The sequence below is a fragment of the Macrobrachium nipponense genome, chromosome 30 (genome assembly GCF_015104395.2).
Source record: "Macrobrachium nipponense isolate FS-2020 chromosome 30, ASM1510439v2, whole genome shotgun sequence".
Lineage (NCBI taxonomy): Eukaryota > Metazoa > Arthropoda > Malacostraca > Decapoda > Palaemonidae > Macrobrachium > Macrobrachium nipponense.
This window is the reverse complement of record NC_087218.1, coordinates 51,073,004-51,093,035: the sequence shown is the minus strand read 5'-3', so window position 1 is coordinate 51,093,035 and position 20,032 is coordinate 51,073,004. Positions and strand designations below refer to the sequence as shown.

Here is a 20,032-nt window from a genome sequence, read left to right as displayed (position 1 = left end):
AGCCGATAAAGGAGCTTCTGTTGGCGAAGAAGGTTGAAGAAGTTGCTTTGAAGATTTGAAGCCGATGAGCTTTTTGTTGAAGCAAGGGGTTGAGAAGCTGCTTTGAAGAGAAGCCGATGAGCTTCTGTTGCGAAGAAGGTTGAGAAGCTGCTTTGAAGAGAAGCCGATGAGCTTCTGTTGCGAAGAAGGTTGAGAAGCTGCTTTGAAGAGAAGCCGATGGCGCTTCTTTTGTGCGAGAGTTTGAGAAGCGCTCGAAGAAGTTGAAGAAGCGCCTAAGAGTTTATGTTTGCGAAAGAAGGTGAGAGCGCTTGAAGAGAAGCCGATGAGCCTCTGTAGCGAAGAAGGTTCAGAAGCTGCTTTGAAGAGAAGCCATCGTGCTTCAGTTGCGAAGGTTGAGAAGCCTCTTTGAAGAGAAACCGATGAGCTTCTGTTGCGAAGAAGGTTGAGAAGCTGCTTTGTAGAGAAGCCGATGTGCTTCAGTAGCGAAGAAGGTTGAGAAGCTGCTTTGAAGAGAAGCCGATGAGCTTCTGTTGCGAAGAAGGTTGAGAAGCTGCTTTGAAGAGAAGCCGATGAGCTTCTGTTGCGAAGAAGGTTGAGAAGCTGCTTTGAAGAGAAGCCGATGAGCTTCTGTAGCGAAGAAGGTTGAGAAGTTGCTTTGAAGAGAAGCCGATGTGCTTCTGTTGGGAAAAAGGTTGAGAAGCTGCTTTCAAAAGAAGTGAATGAGTCTCTACTGAGGAGATTGGATGAGAAGTTAATTTCAAAGGAAGCGGGTGAGTCTATTACAGAAAATGGACGAGGAGCAACTTCTAAGAGAAATGGATGTGCCTCCATTGCAGAAAACGGATAAGGAGAAGTTGCTGTGAAGAGAGGTGGATGAGCCTCTGTAGTGGAGAGAGGATGAGAAGTCACGCTCAAGAGAGATGGGGAAAGCAGACGAGAAGTTATAAGAGAAATGGATGAGCCTCAATTGAGGAAAGTGGGTGAGAAAGTAATTTCAAGAGAGGTGGATGACCATCCGGGGAAAAAGTAAAGGATTAGATATTTCCACGTGGCTAGGAACCAATTTGTTACCTAGCAACGGGATCTACTACAGCTTTTTGGGGGATCCGAACCGCATTATTTCAAGAAATTAATTTCTAATCACCAGGCACAAATTCCCCGAACTCGGGACTACCGATTCTGTAGTCGAGCTCGTAAACCACTCGTCCAACGAGGAACTAGCACAGCTTAAAGAGTCACCATCACGAAAGGAGGACGTTAAGTTGCCGAGTCCCCACCACGAAAAAAATAAACAAGCAATCGAGTTTTCTGTACAGCGTATGATCAAGGCCACTGAAAATAGATCTATCTATGTGTGGTCTCCGTATATTGCTGTATGAGACGCGACCCATGAAACTTTCAGGCGGCCGTGGTGGCCTGCATTGTTGCGTTGCCAGATGCACGACTATGGCTGACTTTAACTTTCAATAAAATAAAGACTACAGAGGCTAGAGGGCTGCAACTTGGTATGTTTGATGACTGGAGGGTGGACGATCAATATACTAATTTGCAGCCCTCTAGCCTCAGTAGTGTTTAAGATCTGGAGGGGCGGACGCACAGACAGATAACCATCTCGATAGTTCTCTTTCGAGGGAATACTAAAAAGAAGTCGCCATTCTCACGAATATCGAAACGTCGTCCGAATCCATTTGCCCAATCTAAATGGTCCTCCTGTCTCCTTACTTGAGGATGATAAAGACTAATAAAGGGGAGAGCAAGATTCTGGCGGAGGTCTCATATCCCCCTTCTGCAATCTCATACTTTTCGGCGCTGCCTCGTTACCAAAGCCTCTGTTTGTTTCTTTCCCTCTCTCCTTCTTCCTTTTTATCTTTGCTTACTTCTTCTCTTTCTTTCTTCCATCTTTCCTTCATTTTTTTCTTTCTCCCTTTCTTTCTTTATTGCTTTCTTTCTTTCTTCCTTTATTTTCCCTTCCTTCATTTCTTTCTTTCTTTATTTATTTCCTTCCTTCCTTCCGACTTTCCTTCATTTATTTTTTTCCATTCTTCCTTCCCTCCCTCCTTCCTTCCCTACCTCCTTCCTTCCTTCTTTCGTTCTTCGTTTATTTCTTTCTTTCCCTTCCCTTCTTCCTTTATTTTGTCCTTCCTTCATTTATTCCTTTCTTCCTTTATTTCGCTCTTCCCTTCCTTCTTTCGTTCTTCGTTTATTTCTTTCTTCCTTCCCTTCTTCCTTTATTTTGTTCTTCCTTCATTTCTTCCTTTCTTCCTTTATTTCGCTCTTTCCTTCCGTCTTTCCTTCATTTTTTCTTTCTTCCTTTCTTATCTTCCTTCCTTTTTTCTTCCTTCCTTCCTTCCATCCTTTTTTTCTTCTTTCTGTCTCTCCTTCCTTCTTTCCTTTTTTCCTCCTTTCATTCCTTCCTTCCTTCTGTTTATTCTTCCGTCCTTCCTTCCTTCCTTCCTTGTTCTCTGGATCACCCCTTCACATAATGCGGTAATGGATCCATAAGGTTCCCAGCTGAAGATCACATTATGGTGTAATGGAGAAACCATCTTTCAAGCAACGACTATGGAATCACCCCTGCTTGCTTTAACGCCATTGCAGTCGCTCCTGGAGGAGAATCAAGAATGCAATTTATGCTATTGCAAGTCGTCTTGTCTGGTCTTTTTAATTTTCTGTAGGAGGACACTATTAAGATGGCTATTTGTCCGAGGCTACAGGATTGCAAATTGGTACGTTGATCAATCACCCTGCAATTATCACACATGCCAAATTGCAGCCCTCTAGCCTCAGTAGTTTTTTTTTTTTGTTTTTTTTTTTTATTTAAGGTTAAAGTTACATGGGTCGCGATTTAGGGTTTCATAGGCCGTGGCTGAGAGTTTCATACAGCTTTTGTACGCTGTATGGAAAGCTCGATTGCTCCGAAGAAATTTCCGTGCGTTTTTTACATGTTTGTAAGTGTGTTTGTTCAAAAGTTCTTGTTGGAATATCCTAACGGTAGGTTACATGTTTGTTTTCTGTACATGCTTGCGCCTTTGTTATGTGCCTGTTGGTGTACTTGTTTTAGTTGATGGTCACCACAGTTGACTGACGTTCAGTCACCTAAGCAATTATGTATATTAACAGAAACATAGATGCATGAGATAAAGAGAGAGAGAGAGAGAGAGAGAGACATTAGGACGAAGAAGCCTAAATACTGATGACACTGTAAGACGAAGAATCTTATAAATACTGATGACACTTTAAGATGAAGAAGCTTATAAATACTGAGGACACTGTAAGACGAAGAAGCTTATATAGAGGACACGTAAGACAAGAAGCTTATAAATACTGAGGAACACTGTAAGACGAAGAAGTTATAAATACTGCGGACACTGTAAGACGAAGAAGCTTATAAATACTGAGGACACTTGTAAGACGAAAGAAGCTATAAATTACTGAGGACACTGTAAGAGAAGAAGCTTTAAATACTGAGGACACTGTAAGACGAGGAAGCTTATAATACTGATGACAATGTAAGACGAAGAAGCTATAAATATGAGGACACTGTAAAGACGAAGAAGCTTATAAAAATAGAGGCACTGTAAGACGAAGAAGCTTATAAATACATGAGGACACTGTGCGCACCGTACGAAGAAGCTTATAAATACTGAGGACACTGTAAGACGAAGAAGCTTATAAATACTGAGGACACTGTAAGACGAAGAAGCTTATAAATACTGAGGACACTGTAAGACGAAGAAGCTTATAAATACTGATGACACTGTAAGTCGAAGAATCTTATAAATACTGAGGACACTGTAAGATGAAGAAGCTTATAGCTTATAAATACTGAGGACACTGTAAGATGAAGAAACTTATAAATACTGAGGACACTGTAAGACGAAGAAGCTTATAGCTTATAAATACTGATGACACTGTAAGATGAAGATGCTTATAAATACTGAGGACACTGTAAGACGAAGAAGCTTATAGCTTATAAATACTGATGACACTGTAAGACGAAGAAGCTTATAGCTTATAAATACTGAGGACACTGTAAGACAAAGACGCTTATAAATACTGATGACGCTGTAAGGCAAAGAAGCTTATAAATACTGATGGCACTGTAATGACGAAGAAGCTTATAAATACTGAGGACACTGTAAGGCAAAGAAGCTTATAAATACTGATGACAATGTAAGACGAAGACGCTTATAAATACTGAGGACACTAAGGCAAAGAAGCTTATAAATACTGATGACACTGTAAGACGAAGAAGCTTATAAATACTGAGGACACTGTAAGGCAAAGAAGCTTATAAATACTGAGGACACTGTAAGGCAAAGAAGCTTATAAATACTGATGACACAGTAAGACGAAGACGCTTATAAATACTGAGGACACTGTAAGGCAAAGAAGCTTATAAATACTGATGACAATGTAAGACGAAGAAGCTTATAAATACTGATGACAATGTAAGACGAAGAAGCTTATAAATACTGAGACTGTAAGGCAAAGAGCTTTATAATACTGAGGACACTGTAAGGCAAAGAAGCTATAAATACTGATGACAGTAAGACGAAGACGGTTTATAAAACTGAGGACGATAAGGCAAAGAAGCTTATAAATACTGATGACACTGTAGGACGAAGAAGGCTTATAAATACTGAGGCACTACTGTAAGGCAAAGATAAGCTTATAAATACTGATTGACACAGTAAGACGAAGAACGCTTTTAGAAATACTGAGGACCCCCCCCAAAAAACTTGTAAGGCAACAAAGAAGCTTATAAAATACTGATTGGACACCTAAGTAAGGCGAAAGAAGCTTAATTTTAAAAAAAAATAACTTGACTGACACAGTCAAGGGGACAGAAGAACGCTTATAAATACTGATGGACAACCTGTAAGGCAAAGAAGCTATTATAAATACTGATGACACAGTAAGGACGAAGAACCGCTTATAAATACTGGATGGACGAACTGTAAGGGAACGAAAGAAGCTTATAAATACTGATGGACAATGTAAGAAAACGAAGAAGCTTATTTTAAAGTACTGATTGACCAATGTAAGACCCCGAATCAAAGGCTTATAAATACTGACTGATACCCAATGTAATACGAAAGAAGTCTTTATAACAAATACATGAATGACAACTGGTACTAGATCGGAGAAGCTTATAAATACTGATGACACTGGTAAGACGAAGGAAGCTTATAAATACTGATGACCCAATGTAAGAACAAGAAGCTTATAAATACTGATGAACAATTAGACGAAGAAAGCTTCTCAATACTGATGAACAACTGTAAACGAAAGAAGCTTACAAATACTGATGACACTGTAAGACGAAGAAGCCTAAATACTGACACCATCCTCCACCTCGTTTCTCCTCATAACCTTACATTCCAATGAAAGCCCAAAATTATCCACCAGGAAAAAATAAATAAATAAATAACCTTCCCATCTGTATCTCTCGACAAACTAACCTCGCCCAGGCCTCCCTAAGATCCTTAAGGATAATTACATCAGAAAAGTTTCCTCATGAGAAAGTCCGTCCTCACTTTCGCCTCCGCGAGGTCTGCTGTCAAGAGAAAGTTCTTCACTTTCCTTTCTTCGACAGATAATGGGGTGATGGAGAATATGGGATGAGAGGAAAAGAGAAAGCAGTCGACCTCGAAAAGACGCTACGGAGATAATGTCTCAGTCCACACTTTTTCTGTCCGCCCTCAGATCTTCAAAACTGTTGAGGCTAGAAGGCTGCAAATTGGTATGCTGATCATCCACCCTCTAGTCAATAAATATACCAAATTGCAGCCCTCTAACCAAGGTAGTTTTTATTTTACTTAGGGTTAAAGTTAGCCACGATCATGCGTCTGGCACCTCTATAGATGCAGATAACACAGGCCACCAATGGGCCGTGGCTGAATGTATCATGGACCACGGCTGAAAATTCCACGGGCCGTGGCTGAGAGTTTCATACTTCGACGCATGTTCTGCTTGTGTTTTTATATTGAAAAATATACATTTCATATTTCTCCCTCCTGCGAAGATAGGTATGGAAGACGTGTTAATAATTGTGATAAAAAAAAAAAACTCGCATATTTGTGTTCCCTTGATGATGGTTATAGAAGAAATATTAATAATTACCTCTAAATTTAAGTAGATTTAAGTGGGATATTGTTGGTGTGGTATTCAGCGGACAAGAGGATGTGAGACGAAAAAAAAAAAAAAGTCTACCTCGAAAACGTGTTACAGAGACAAGCAGTGATTCTATTGAGTTTTTACTTGCTACTTTTATTTCTTAAAATAGATATATTTCACCTTAACTTTCCGGTGAGGATGGTTATGGCAGAGGTGCTCTAATAATTTTAATTAGATTAGGTTTAAGAGGAATATCTTTAGTGTGGTCTCCAGTAGCCAGAGAATACTGAGAAGACTAAATCGCCCGACATCTTGTCATGACAGGTGATGAATGAATGAACTTTCCAGGTGCAGATTAGAAGAAAGTTCAGTCTGGAACTTCTTCAGTCTACCTCGGGCGATTCCTGTGAACTCTGACGAGAATTAAGTTCGTAGTTGGAAAGTCCTGTTGTGGTACATTAAATTCATAAGCTCGGGGCGTATGCAAAGAAGGTTGTCTGTTTAGTACAGCGAATAATGTTGTTTTCTTGCTTTATTGTTTTTGTGTTTTTCCCGCACCTAATCCCTCTCTGTCTATCTGTCAATCTATTTATTATTTTTTTCTAATAAGTGAGATCTCTTCTTTCTGTATTTCCCTTTACCTCCTCTTACTTCTTCCTTATGGACATCCTAATATTCTTTGGAAGCTTGAATATCAAGTCAATGGCCCCTTTGGTGGGCTTGTTCCATATGAACAGGGTTCATCTTCTGAATAATAATAATAATAATAATAATAATAATAATAATAATAATAATAATAATAATATTGTCCATAACTAACGATATCTTTTTTTAGCACGAGAGCAACATGTCAAATGAGGTGAGAGCAACCATAAGTTCCTGCACGACCGAATAAAAATTATTAAAAAAACAACTACTATGATTCTTCTATTCGTTTCTAATTAGTGGTAACACATGCTAGAAAAAAGAAAAATCCCAGAATAGATTATTGAGTTGTAGTTGCCTTTTGATAATATGTGTTTTTCCGACGTCTTTTTGAATCGAAGGTAATACAATTATCTCGCTGTTTCGATTTTTTTGAGATTCTGACGTTTCTGCCAATTTCATCAGTATCATGCTTTATTTAAACACTCCATTTACAGAAAATAATACTGGTATTAAAGTATTACTATTTGGTTCGCGCATGCGCGTTTATCTCTGCGCGCAGCGCAACAGTCAGTGTCGAATTCGGAGAAGTGATTTGGATAAGTGGTTTAATTTCGAAGAATACATTTGGAGCTTTGGGAGCCGTTAATCCAGGGATAAATCAGGGGGTTCTGCTCGTCGTGGAAGGGATATCTCTCAGGATTAAAGTAATTCAGAGTATATTCAAAGCCAGATCTCTAATGGATGCTGAATACTTCATCTTAAAAAGACCCAGTTCGTCTGAACTGTTCTTTGTGACGCAGTTTGGGTGTCACGGAGCTCGGAGCCTCCGAGTTGAATCGTGTAAATATACTGTCAAATTTTATCTAATACTTTCAAAGAATTTCAGTTATCAACATACAACAGTGTGCTCAGTGATCATACAACGTATTTTTAAATAGATCGTTTGATTGTCGCTTACTCGGGAAGTAAGCCTACGAACTACTTTGTTGTTGCTGTTCTTGTTAGGGGGGGATGAGGTTAGGAAAGGTCTATGGAAGAGCCTAAAAAGCTCTGAAAAAATGGTTCCTCTAAGACTTTTACTCTCTCTCTCTCTTTTTTCTCTCTCTCTTTAAACTTTAACTCTTTCTGCCTTTCTGTCTTAAACCTTTTACTCTCTCTCTCTCTCTCTCTCTCTCTCTCTCTCTCTCTCTCTCTCTCAAGCTAAATAAACCTTTTAATCTCTCTCTCTCTCTCTCCCTTTCTCTTTCTCTCTCTCTCTCTCTCTCAAAACTTTTACTCTCCCTCTCTCTCTCTCTCTCTCTCTCTCTCTCTCTCTCTCTCTCTTAAGCTGAATAAACATTTTAATCTCTCTCTCTCTCTCTCTCTCTCTCTCTCTCTCTCTCTCTCTCCGTGCTAGACAAAAGCCCTGGCCTTATCTGAGCCCCAACAGAGAGACCTTAACGGTAAATCGGGCCCCACCAAAGTTTCCCCGAAGAAAATCCAATGTTCCACCGGGCGGGCAGCGGGGGTTTGTGGGGGTTTGTGGTGGGGGGGGGGGGGGGGGGGGACGTGCGGATATCGCTGTCAATAAAGGTCTCTCTTATTTTCTTCCTCAGGCAGATAAGAGAGAAGAAGGAGAAGGAGATAAAGCGACTCCGAGATATAAAAGCAGTAACGAGAGACGATAAAGAGATGTTGCGGAGAGATATTGCTACCCTGGTAAGTCTGTTTCGTGTATCTTCTTATCTCTCTTATTTGCCACACCATTCCGCCACATTTTTTCTTTTAATTTTATTTTTTTTCTAGTTTCTCACACCAGGCGGTATTCCTCTGTTGTCTTATTTTCTTGTTTTTTTTATTTTACATATGTACGTATGAGTATTCATACGTACATATGTAAAATATGTAAAATTTGCCTTTCTTTTCATATAAGAATATGAAAAGAAATGCAATGAGAAAATATATCACTTATTTAAAGCTGAAGAAATATCTCATGCCATATTCACAGTTCATGCTCGGTACACCCAACATGGCGAATAAAGTACTAAATTTGGCTTCTAAAGCTTCATATTCAGTGTTTATAGTGTTTCATACTGTAACCTGTTGGCAAAGTAGAGAAATCAATCAAAACTTGAAACGCCTGTTTACGCGAGTGAAATAAACAACATGGATTACAGACAAACCAAAAACCATAAGCAAAACATATACATTCGAATGATTCTCATCTGAATATATCGACGTAACATTCGTTAACGATAATAATTGGCTTCAATAGAAAACCACATTGAACATCGCATGTCATATATATATATATATATATATATATATATATATATATATATATATATATATATATATATATATATTGACATGCGATGTATCGACGTAACATTCGTAACGATATAATGGCTCAATAGAAAACCACATTGAACATCGCATGTCATATATATATATATATATATATATATATATATATATATATATATATAATATATATATATATATATATATATATTGACATGCGATGTTCAATGTGGTTTTCTATTGAAGCCAATTATTATCGTTAACGAATGTTACGTCGATATATTCAGATGAGAATCATTCGAATGTATATGTTTTGCTTATGGTTTTTGGTTTGTCTGTAATCCATGTTGTTTATTTCACTCGCGTAAACAGGCGTTTCAAGTTTTGATTGATTTCTCTACTTTGCCAACAGGTTACAGTATGAAACACTATAAACACTGAATATGAAGCTTTAGAAGCCAAATTTAGTACTTTATTCGCCATGTTGGGTGTACCGAGCATGAACTGTGATATGGCATGAGATATTTCTTCAGCTTTAAATAAGTGATATATTTTCTCATTGCATTTCTTTTCATATTCTTATATGAAAAGAAAGGCAATTTTACATATTTTACATATGTACGTATGAATACTCATACGTACATATGTAAAATAAAAAAAACAAGAAAATAAGACAAAAGAATACCGCCTGGTGTGAGAAACTAGAAAAAAATAAAAATAAAAGAAAAAATGGGGCGGAATGGTGTGGCAAATAAGAGAGATAAGAAGATACACATATCATGTCTTGCTTGGAGACAGGCTGTAAGGGCAGCTTACTTGAGTGAAGGAATTTGGGTATGTAAGTGTTTAACCGAGAGATCGCTTGTCTTGGTGTCAAGCATATACATTCGTTTGTACGGATATTACAGGTCTAATAGACCTAGGCACTTGCGAAAGCCACATTCCTTTAGGTGAGCACAAAGAGGTCGTATGGTACACGTCAGGTGTCGGGAGAGGAAACCCCCATCGTAAAGGTATGACATATTTTGTAAGACTTAGAAAACCGTTACTTATGAAAAGAGAGAGAAGTGTGAAATACTTTCTTTACTTAAATTACTTTGAAAAGAGTGATGTGTGAAGTGTATGTTTTATCCATTGTTATCTTTATTACAGATGGGTTCTATTTCATGGTACTAGAGACAGGAATCTCTAACCTGACTAATATAATGAACTTATTGACATTTAGGGTCTTTATGGACAGATTTGGGTTTCTTGTCATTATGACTTGTTAATCTTTTTGTTCTATTTTATATTCAACTGCTTTGGGTAATAAATAGTATATTTTTTTACTTACAAGATCTGAATAGCTTAACAACATGGTTGCAGACAGAGGGCACCATTGACAACAGGCAAGTGTTTCCAATTTGTGTACTTTTAATAAAAGGGGGTTAAGAGTGGTGGCAGGTGGTTTAGGAGGCTGTTTATATATTTTATAAGCTGTAGGTACGCTAACAAAGAGACTGATGACCAGTTAGACATAGATGTTTTTTTTTTAGTAGGAAAAGGGGTTATGATCATGTCACAGGCAACTCGGGGCCCTTTTTGCTGATTCAAAGGGTTGGACAGGGAGAAGCTTTTCGTCTCTTGGGCTAAGTCAGTGTCAGCCATCTTGGGATTCTTGAACACCAGTGTTTTAAAACGTGAAGGGGAAAAGTTTAATATTCGACGTATTAAAGTGTTTCACAAGTGTGGTAAATAGTTCACGCATGTTTGCGGAGCGTATACGAATTCGGTTTCCAGTCATATGAAGATGTGAGTGTATTTTCAAGTTTTCTTTCTTATTTTCTTCTTTTTATCTTTTATATTTTTTTTTTAGTTTTTTTGTTGTTTATATTCCTTTTGTTTGTTTGTGGTGAATTTACTTGAGTGGAGTTTTTTGTTGCGAGGCACGCCCTGAGAGAGAGAGAGAGAGAGAGAGAGAGAGAGAGAGAGAGAGAGAGAGAGAGGCGAGAGCTGGGGTGTGAGACGGTCGCCGGGGTGTAGCGCTTAGTAAGCGTATTGCATTTTTTTTTTCTTTTTCTATCCCCTCCCTATTTTTTTTTTTTTTTTTTTTTTTGCTTTCGTGGGATAATATACTGGGCGTGGGACGCGTTTGCCTTTTGTTATCAATTATTGGGGGAAAATTTTTGTAAATTTTTCTGGATTGGGTTTTGTGTATATAAATACATTGATGTTATTGAGATCGGGGAATCTCCTAGAACAAAATAGCTTTCGGAAACAGAGAAAGATGGCGGATACTAAGAGTACCACAACGCTACTACATCACGTAACGAACGTGAGTGCGGGTGTGAGTCCATTCAGAGGGATGGTAGATGGCGTTTTATCACAGCCTGTCCAAATTTTTAATGAAGGAGTGAATAATTATTTAACGGGAAAGAATACATCGGACGATATAGAGGCATTTAGAGAGGCGAAAGCTTTGCTAGATTTCAATAGGGGAGACCTCTCCCATCGTTGCCGAAGTTTCCAATTTACAAATTGTCGTACCTGGACGGGCTTGCAAGCATTTTTGAAAACAGTTTATGGCTTAAAGGAACATGGAGATATGGTGAGGGACCTTCGGGGTCTTTATAAAATACGGAAGGGCACTAATAGCCTCGTAGAACATAGTTCAAAACTTTTTGACGCAGTGGGGGATTGGGTAGGAAAATTGAAAACATTAAATGGGTTACAGGGAGTAATGTCTCTCTTGATAACATTCATAAACTGATCTATTTTTCCCTGCTCTTGCACGATGTACCGGATGCGATAGTGAATAGCTTTGATGAAAAGATTGAATCTACTTCAGACTAAGAATTACTTTATGCCCACATTGAGAAACATACATATGTCTAAATGTCCCACTGTGGATAGTACAATTTTTAATGGGACAGGCCTGAGGGATAGAGTGCAAAGGGACACAGAATTTTCTCCTCCCCGTCTGTGCGCAAAAGTTGAATATAACAAAAGATCAATTGATCAAAAGCAACAGCAGTTGCGCTGTTTCAACTGCAATAAACCAGGGCATCCAAAGAAATTGTGTAGGGTTAAATATTGTGGAATGTGTAAGAGTACCGATCATTATTGGCAGTCTTGTCCGTCTCAGATACAGAGAGATGCGAGGCCTACACCTCAAGGTTCTGGTAATTATAATGTGAGAACTTCCCAGGCAGGTCAAACCAGAGGGCAAAGGGATCGGCGAAATTTTTGGAAGCCCGATCAACAAAAAGGGTACAGGTGATTGGTAAATGCCATTGTGGTCTCGTGGGGGATGCCCCAGAGCCCAGGCCTATAGTCTATGGAACAGTAGGGGATGTGGATATCCTGATATTTATAGACTTGGGGGCATCAATAAATCTAATGGACTATAATTTGTATCAATCCATGTTTTCCAATTACCCTTTGCAACCCTCAACGGAGAAGGTGTGTGATGTGCAAGCCCATAGATTAAATACCCTGGGTTGTGTTCAAATACAGTTTACTCTCGGTGACAGAGTACTAACAGAACCATTTTTGGTAATGAAAGGAATTGTGTTGGCCAACAGACTTTTGCTGGGTCATCTTGCTTGTAGAAGACACAAGATTTCGATCCATGCGGGTGTTAATGGGATAACAGTCAGGATACCGGCTGTTTTTCTGCCTTATGAGGACGTGAATAGAATGGAGGACATGGAGGTTATTGAAAGAGATGTGCTCGGTCATATGAATGGCGGTGATACGAGTGTTATGGAGAAAGGTAATATTAAAACCCACGTTGCTGATATGGGAAATGATTACGGGGTTCTATCAGAGTTTACAGTGATAACAATGGTGGTGATGATACTTTGGATGGTGATGTTGATACTAATATTGATATTATTTCTGATACTAACAATGCTGGGGATGATACTGAGGGTGGTAATGTGTATGGGGCGGTGGAAAGGGGAGGTACTAACCAAAAATATAGAGGTATTTTATCCGAAGATATTATGTTACTACCTGGTTCGAAGACTATGGTAAAAGTTAAATTGAAGGAAATGAGAAAACCCACAGATGTGTGTTATTGAAAATAGCGAAAAGCTTAGAGGGGTTGTTAGCACTGCATCGGTGAACAGTGTATCCAAGGATGGGTTTACGTGGTTAGATTTGCTAAACTGTAATGATACAGTTAGGAGATACCAGAACAATACATATATATTGGATTTCCAAGATTGGAATTGTGATAGTGGTTCAGTGGCTATCGTAGAGGGGAAACCTGAGTTTTCGGAGGCAGAAATGCAATCAAGGAAACGAATATTTAGAGAACATTTAGTTAATGCGGATTATAGCGAACACGTTGAAGCGATAAGCGGGCTCTTGGCAGAATTTGGGGATACGGTAGCCTTACAAGGTGATAAATTGGGGTTGACTAATGTGTTAGAGCATAAGGTAAATTTGGAGAGTGGCACAAAACCTATTTATATTCCTGCATATCGCATACCTTTCAAAATCTCGAGAAAAACCAGGTATAGAAAGAGGTATAGATGGAAGAGGAAGAATCTTAGACCCAGCGTTTATCCTTACAACTTTCCCTTGTTAGCGGTGCCCTAAAAAAGACGGTTTCTGTCCGTGTATGCGTCGATTTTAGACATTTAAATGAGAAGACGATCCCTGACCGCTACCCAGTCGCGTGCATACCAGATCTTTTTGTTGAAATTGGGGGACATAATATTTATAGCTCAATTGATTTGGCGCAGGGTTTCTTACAGGTCCCTCTTAGTGAGAGTAGCAAGGAATATACCGCTTTTTCAGTGCCCAAGGGACACTATGAATTTATGCGAATGCCTTTCAGTTTGTCGGGAAGTCCGATGAACTTTACCAGGTTGGTTAACATAGTTTTGCACAAGTTATTGGGTAAAAATGTTTTTGTTTATATGGATGACATCCTGGTCGCAACGGACACGATGCGCAAATCTGCGGCGTTTTTGGCATAAGATTTCGGGGTTAATATTTTGCATGGGAAGTGTTTGAAATATGGCAAATCTTTTGTTTAAGCTGAGAAACGTGATGATAAACATGTGATTATTCCTGTGTGTATGATATTTGGGGCTGAATTTTTGGGGTTTCACGAGCGGAGTAGATGGCATTGGGGTTTTATATAATTCGGGTAATATTGTGGGGAGTTAAGATTTAACGACAAAGTTTTTTTTGAGGGGGAATGATTTTTTTTGTGTGGGGTTATTAATTAAATGGAGGAAATATTTATATCACTGGAGTGGTGTTATTATTAAGATGGTGATATATATATATATATATATATATATATATATATATATATATATATATATATATATATATATATATATATATATATATATATATATATATATATATATATATATATATATATATATATATATATACTATATATATATATATATATATATATATATATATATATATATATATATATATATATATATATATATATATATATATATATATATATATATATATATATATATATATATATATATATATATATATATATATATATATATATATATATATATATATATATATATAAGGAGATAGCATTAATCCTTAGGGGTGACTTTTTTTTTTTGGTGGTATATAATTATGGAATTGTGAGTTTATCGTAGTTTTTATCCCGAATAGGTGATAATTTTTTATATAATTAGGCAGAATCGTTTGGGAGAGTTATGTCTTCGAGATAACTTTGGAGCACCTTGGTCATGTCCTGGAGATAGTTTCTGTGAAATGTGCTGATGTAGTTTCAGTATAGAACATTTTTCTTGAGAATCATGAGTTTCTGGCGTTGCGAGTCTGACTATGCTGCAGTTCAAAGCATCTGAGGTGTTCACAGGTGGATTTTTTGCTAATGTTGCTGTAATGAATCCGGTTGCGGATTTTTCCCTTTGGAATTGATTACTCGGAGATTTGCACTATTCTCGTAGATGTTGATTATGGCATTCCATGGAAATGTATCATGTAAGGGGATTCTTTTCCGGTCTTTTCTGGTCGATGGGATTGCTGCGGTAACAAATTCCGTAACGGTGCACATTCCGTTTTGGGAAAAATATTGAATTATATATGTTTCTTTTTCTCTTATGTGTGCTGTGTAATGGGGGAAAGTTCACTTATTATTGTTGTTATTATCTTATTTTTTTCCTCTTTTCTTTTTTCTTTTCTTACGAGAGATGTTGTAATGGGGGTTAAGCTCTAAATAGCATTTTTATTTTAGATAGGAGATATAATTTATCGCGATATGTGAGTTAGATAGAAGGGGTGTTCGGCATTATATTTTATGGAGGTTAGTTACATAAACCATAAAAGGGGTTTTTGCTGTTAGACGTTATGGGTTCTCTTTTGATAGCATGTTTGTCAGATATGGGATTATTTGTGAGGATTAGCGGGTAAAGATTGTATTTTGTTTAGCGAGGAATTTTTAATATTTGATTAGTAGATTGTAGGGTAAAGCAAGACTTTAGTTATTTTATGAACATGTAGACCTTTTAAATACGGACTCACAATGACTTTAGAGAATTCCCAACTCTATATGATGATGGCGATGGTAACGACTTCGTTCTACAGTACCAGAGGTAGAGTCAAGTCTACACACGAATGGCGTTTCTATGGACTGCCTTTGCAAAGGATGAGATGTCTTCGATATATCGTCTCAGGATACGTTCTGGGATAAATCAGGAGTCTACAATCTTCGATGAGGCGGGTGCGAGTAGCACTTGCATAGAAGTCACGGGATATTTCCTTGACCATGTTTCCTTCAGTAGAAAACGTCGAATCTACAGTTTCGCGACGAGAGGGTGTTGGATACACTCAAGAGGGTTGCATACGCTGAATAATGGCGCGTGCTGAGTTGTTCCGAGTTGGTTTACGCACTCGACCTGTATCTACAACTCGTCCACAAAAATGTTTCATAAACACTTACATGGAAACCTTGAGGCGGTTCGAATTCCGCCTACAGTGGAGACCGTTACAGTCCCGCCGCTGGAGGATAGTGACGAAGATGAATTCTTCTTCGACGAGCGTTATATAATACCAATATTAATTATCATGTTAGGTGCCATACTGATCACAATTTGTGCGCTAGGAGTTCTTAAAGTTTTGTGCATTCGATGAAGCACAAGGACTCCAGCAACGGAGGTAGCCCTAAGTCATGTGGTAAATTGATACATTGTGCATTAATTGCTGATGTGGTGTGCGACAGGAGTGCCCACAGGACATAGGTGGCCGAGCCATCTTACAAGTGTGTAATGTTAGTGAAATCACATATCATGTCTTGCTTGGAGACAGGCTGTAAGGGCAGCTTACTTGAGCGTTTAACCGAGAGATCGCTTGTCTTGGTGTCAAGCATGTTCATTCGTTTGTACGGATGTTACAGGTCTAATAGACCAAGGCACTTGCGAAAGCCACATTCCTTTTGGTGAGCACAAAGAGGTCAGTTGGTACACGTCAGGTGTCGGGAGAGGAAACCCCATCGTAAAGGTATGACAAATATTTTGTAAGACTTAGAAAACCTTTACCTTTGAAAAGAGAGAGAAGTGTGAAATACTTTCTTTGCTTAAATTACTTTAAAAAGAGTGATGTGTGAAGTGTATCTTTTATCCATTGTTATCTTTATTACAGATGGGTTCTATTTCATGGTACTAGAGACGGGAATCTCTAACTTGACTAATATAATGAACTTATTGACATTTTTTGATCTGGGAGTGAATTCTTAGTCAGGAGGGTAGAATGTTAACTTACTAGTTTTCTTTATGGGCAGATTTGGGTTTCTTGTCATTATGACTTGTTAATCATTTTGTTCTATTTTATATTCAACTGCTTTGGGTAATGAATAGTATATTTTATACTTACGAGACCTTAATAGCCTAGCGACATGGTTGCAGACAGAGGGCACCATTGACAACAGGTTAGGGTTTCCAATTTGTGTACTTTTAATAAAAGGGGGGTTAAGATATATACATATATATATATATATATATATATATATATATATATATATATATATATATATATATATATATATATATATATCTTTCTCTCAGAGACGCGCAGTAAGGCATCCCCTTTACCTGTCACGACAGGTAATTAAACTTCCAGAAGGCAGATTATACCGAAGTTGAGTTTGGCACTCGGCTGTTCCTCCGGCGATGGCTCCAACCATGAAGGGAAGGAAGTCTCTTGTTGGGGAACATCTTCCAATCTAGGTACACTCAATTCATTCTGACATCGGCAAGGGAAGTTGTGTTTTTGGACCCCTTCTGTCTGTCTGTCTGTCTGTCTGTCTGTCTGTCTGTCTGCTAGCAAGATTAGGTGGTTAGTAGCTGCTGGATTTTGGTGAAACCAAAGAGACTGTGTTTTGGTCCCCTTTTGCCTGTCTGTTTGTCTGTCTCTCTGTATTCCTGAATTTTTTCACTGTATATAAATGATAATTTGTTCTCCCTCGCATCTGCGATCATGGATGAGACACAAAGAATAATTCACAAGAATAAAAAAAAAGAACAATGAAACATAAATACTGATATCATAAAACTGCTTTTTTTTCTTCTTGGTTTCTTACGTTCCAGCGAAAGCTATCGATATAACCAACTGGGGTTAACAACAAGCAACAAGGAGTGATCCGACCTCCAGCTCATTTTGGACACGTGCAAGATTTAAAACATTCTAAAACCTACGGTCAATTAGAGCCTTGTCTCACCAACGAATATAAAAATCAATAGGCTACATTTTATTAGAAATAATTGTGCTGTACTGTTTAACATGGACATTTTTTTATTTTCTATATTTTCATTCCAATAAATGAATCATAAACATCCTATCCTAACATTCCTGTATCTTTAACTCAATGCGAAACACCTTTTTCAGACCTTTTCATGCTCTTCCATAGACCTTTCCTAACCCCATCCCCAACAACAACAACAACAACAACAAAGTAGTTTGTAGGCTTACCTCCCGAGTAAGCGAAAACCTGGCTTTCGGTATCTTCTGAGGCTCCGAAAGTTTGCCTCGAGGAGGTCCGTCCTGACTTCTCACCGAGGTATGTTGCCAACCTAATGTTCTACATTTTTTCCTCCTTCGACAGATACTAGGAGACGGAATGGAAGCAGAGGACGCCGATGATATGCAACGCCCTTTCGTGAGTTTTTATTTTTTTTTTCTTATTTCTAATAAATATTTGACATTCGCGTTAAGTGGAATATAAAAAGGACATGTTCGTGATTGTCATTTTTTTATAGATTTTTAATGATGTTGTTACAACCCTTTATTTTGGCACGTTCGTGATCGTCTTTATTTATTTTTTAGTGATGTTGTTACAACCCATTGATTTTGTTAGTCTGTGAAAGTGTTCGAGTTTATCATTTATTCTTGATATTTTTTCTTTACTTCTCCTACTTCAAAGCCTTGAAGAAACTATTATATCTTAACACGAAATAAGTTTGTTAAATATTAGTTTATGTTAGCGTTATGAGGTCAGTTTGAAACTTTTATTTACGCGTGTGTCTATCTGAGAATGTTTTTATTATTATTATTATTATTATTATTATTATTATTATTATTATTATTATTATTATTATTATTATTCATGGGAACGATGTTTGATTTAATTCAAACGCCTTTGTTGGTGGGATATTTTCAATTATTTCCGATACGTAATTTTACATGTAGATTCAGTTTTGCTAGACCGTGTTTATTATTTTTTTTTTTTTTATACAAACCGCTACAATTTTAGTGTGATTGTGCCAAAATTACTGGAACATACCTATAATCTACTGTTCCCTTCCACAACTTATTCCTTTACCTGGGAGATTCATATCCTCTTCCATCATACATTCCACCCTCTCCTAACAACTGATTCATAGTGTAACCGCTTTGAGGTTTTCCTCCTGTTACACCTTCCAAACCTTTTGACTCTCAATTTCCGTTTCAGCTCTGAATGACCTCATTGGTGCCAGTGCTTGGCCTTTGATCTAAATTCTATATGTTGTCCTGTTCTGTTTAGCTGGAAAATAAAAAACATTGTTTTGTAAGACTAACAACGTTGATCTTCATACTAAGCGGACGTTTAGATGATAGCAATCGAGATTGAATGCTATAAAGATATTATATTGTAGAGAATGTATAGCTCTCTTGGTTAGAATTGGAGACAGTTAAGTCCATCGGATGGAATGTCAGAGTAAATGGGATAATGGGAATTCCGAATGATGTTTAAATTCTCTCTCTCTCTCTCTCTCTCTCTCTCTCTCTCTCTCTCTCATTCATGAGATGGGAAATGCTACTAGCCATGACTTGACCCGCCCCTCCAAGTGGAAATGACGTAGCAAGGAGGTTGTATTTATTTTTAATCTAACCTCCTTGTGTCCTTCTGACTTCTGACCCCCCCAGTGGAGCTGACTTTCTGACCCCTTACCGGAAATGACCGTCTAACTCCCAATGGAACGACCTTCTGACACCTCCCCCCCCCCCCCCCCCCCCGCCCCCCCCCCCCCCCCCGGAAAGACCTTCGACCCCCAAAGTGGAAAGCTTTCGTCCCCCAGTGGAAATGACCTCTGACCCCCAGTGGAAATGACCTTCTGACCCCTAGTGGAAATGACCTTCAGCCCCCAGTGGAAATGATGTGACCCCAGTGGAAATTACCTTCCGACCCCTAGTGGAAATGACCTTCTGACCCCCCAAGTGGAAATGACTTTCTGGCCCCCTAGTGGAAATAACCTTCTGACCCCCCCAGTAGAAATGCCCTCCTGACCCTCAGTGGAAATGACCTCCTGACCCTCAGTGGAAATGACCTTCTGACCCCCAGTGGAAATGACCTTCTGACCTCCAGTTGAAATGACTTTCTGCCCCCAGTGGAAATGTCCTCCTGACCCCCAGTGAAATTGACCTTCTGACCCCCCAGTGGAAATGTCCTTCTGAACCCCAGTGGAAATGACCTTCTGACCCCAAGTAGAAATGACCTTCTGAC

The 20,032-nt window shown here is 38.3% G+C and overlaps 1 protein-coding gene across 1 annotated transcript in view; it reads left to right on the top strand.

The window, feature by feature from the left end:
* The first annotated feature begins 952 nt into the window (after positions 1 to 952).
* The window catches only part of LOC135202145 (uncharacterized), a 21,483-nt gene continuing 2,403 nt past the window's right edge, over positions 953 to 20,032 (top strand). The window contains exons 1-3 of the mRNA XM_064231396.1: positions 953 to 1,026; positions 8,364 to 8,466; positions 18,155 to 18,208. Of these exons, the coding sequence (XP_064087466.1) occupies positions 953 to 1,026; positions 8,364 to 8,466; positions 18,155 to 18,208 (231 nt within the window). The remainder of the gene's footprint in view (positions 1,027 to 8,363; positions 8,467 to 18,154; positions 18,209 to 20,032) is intronic.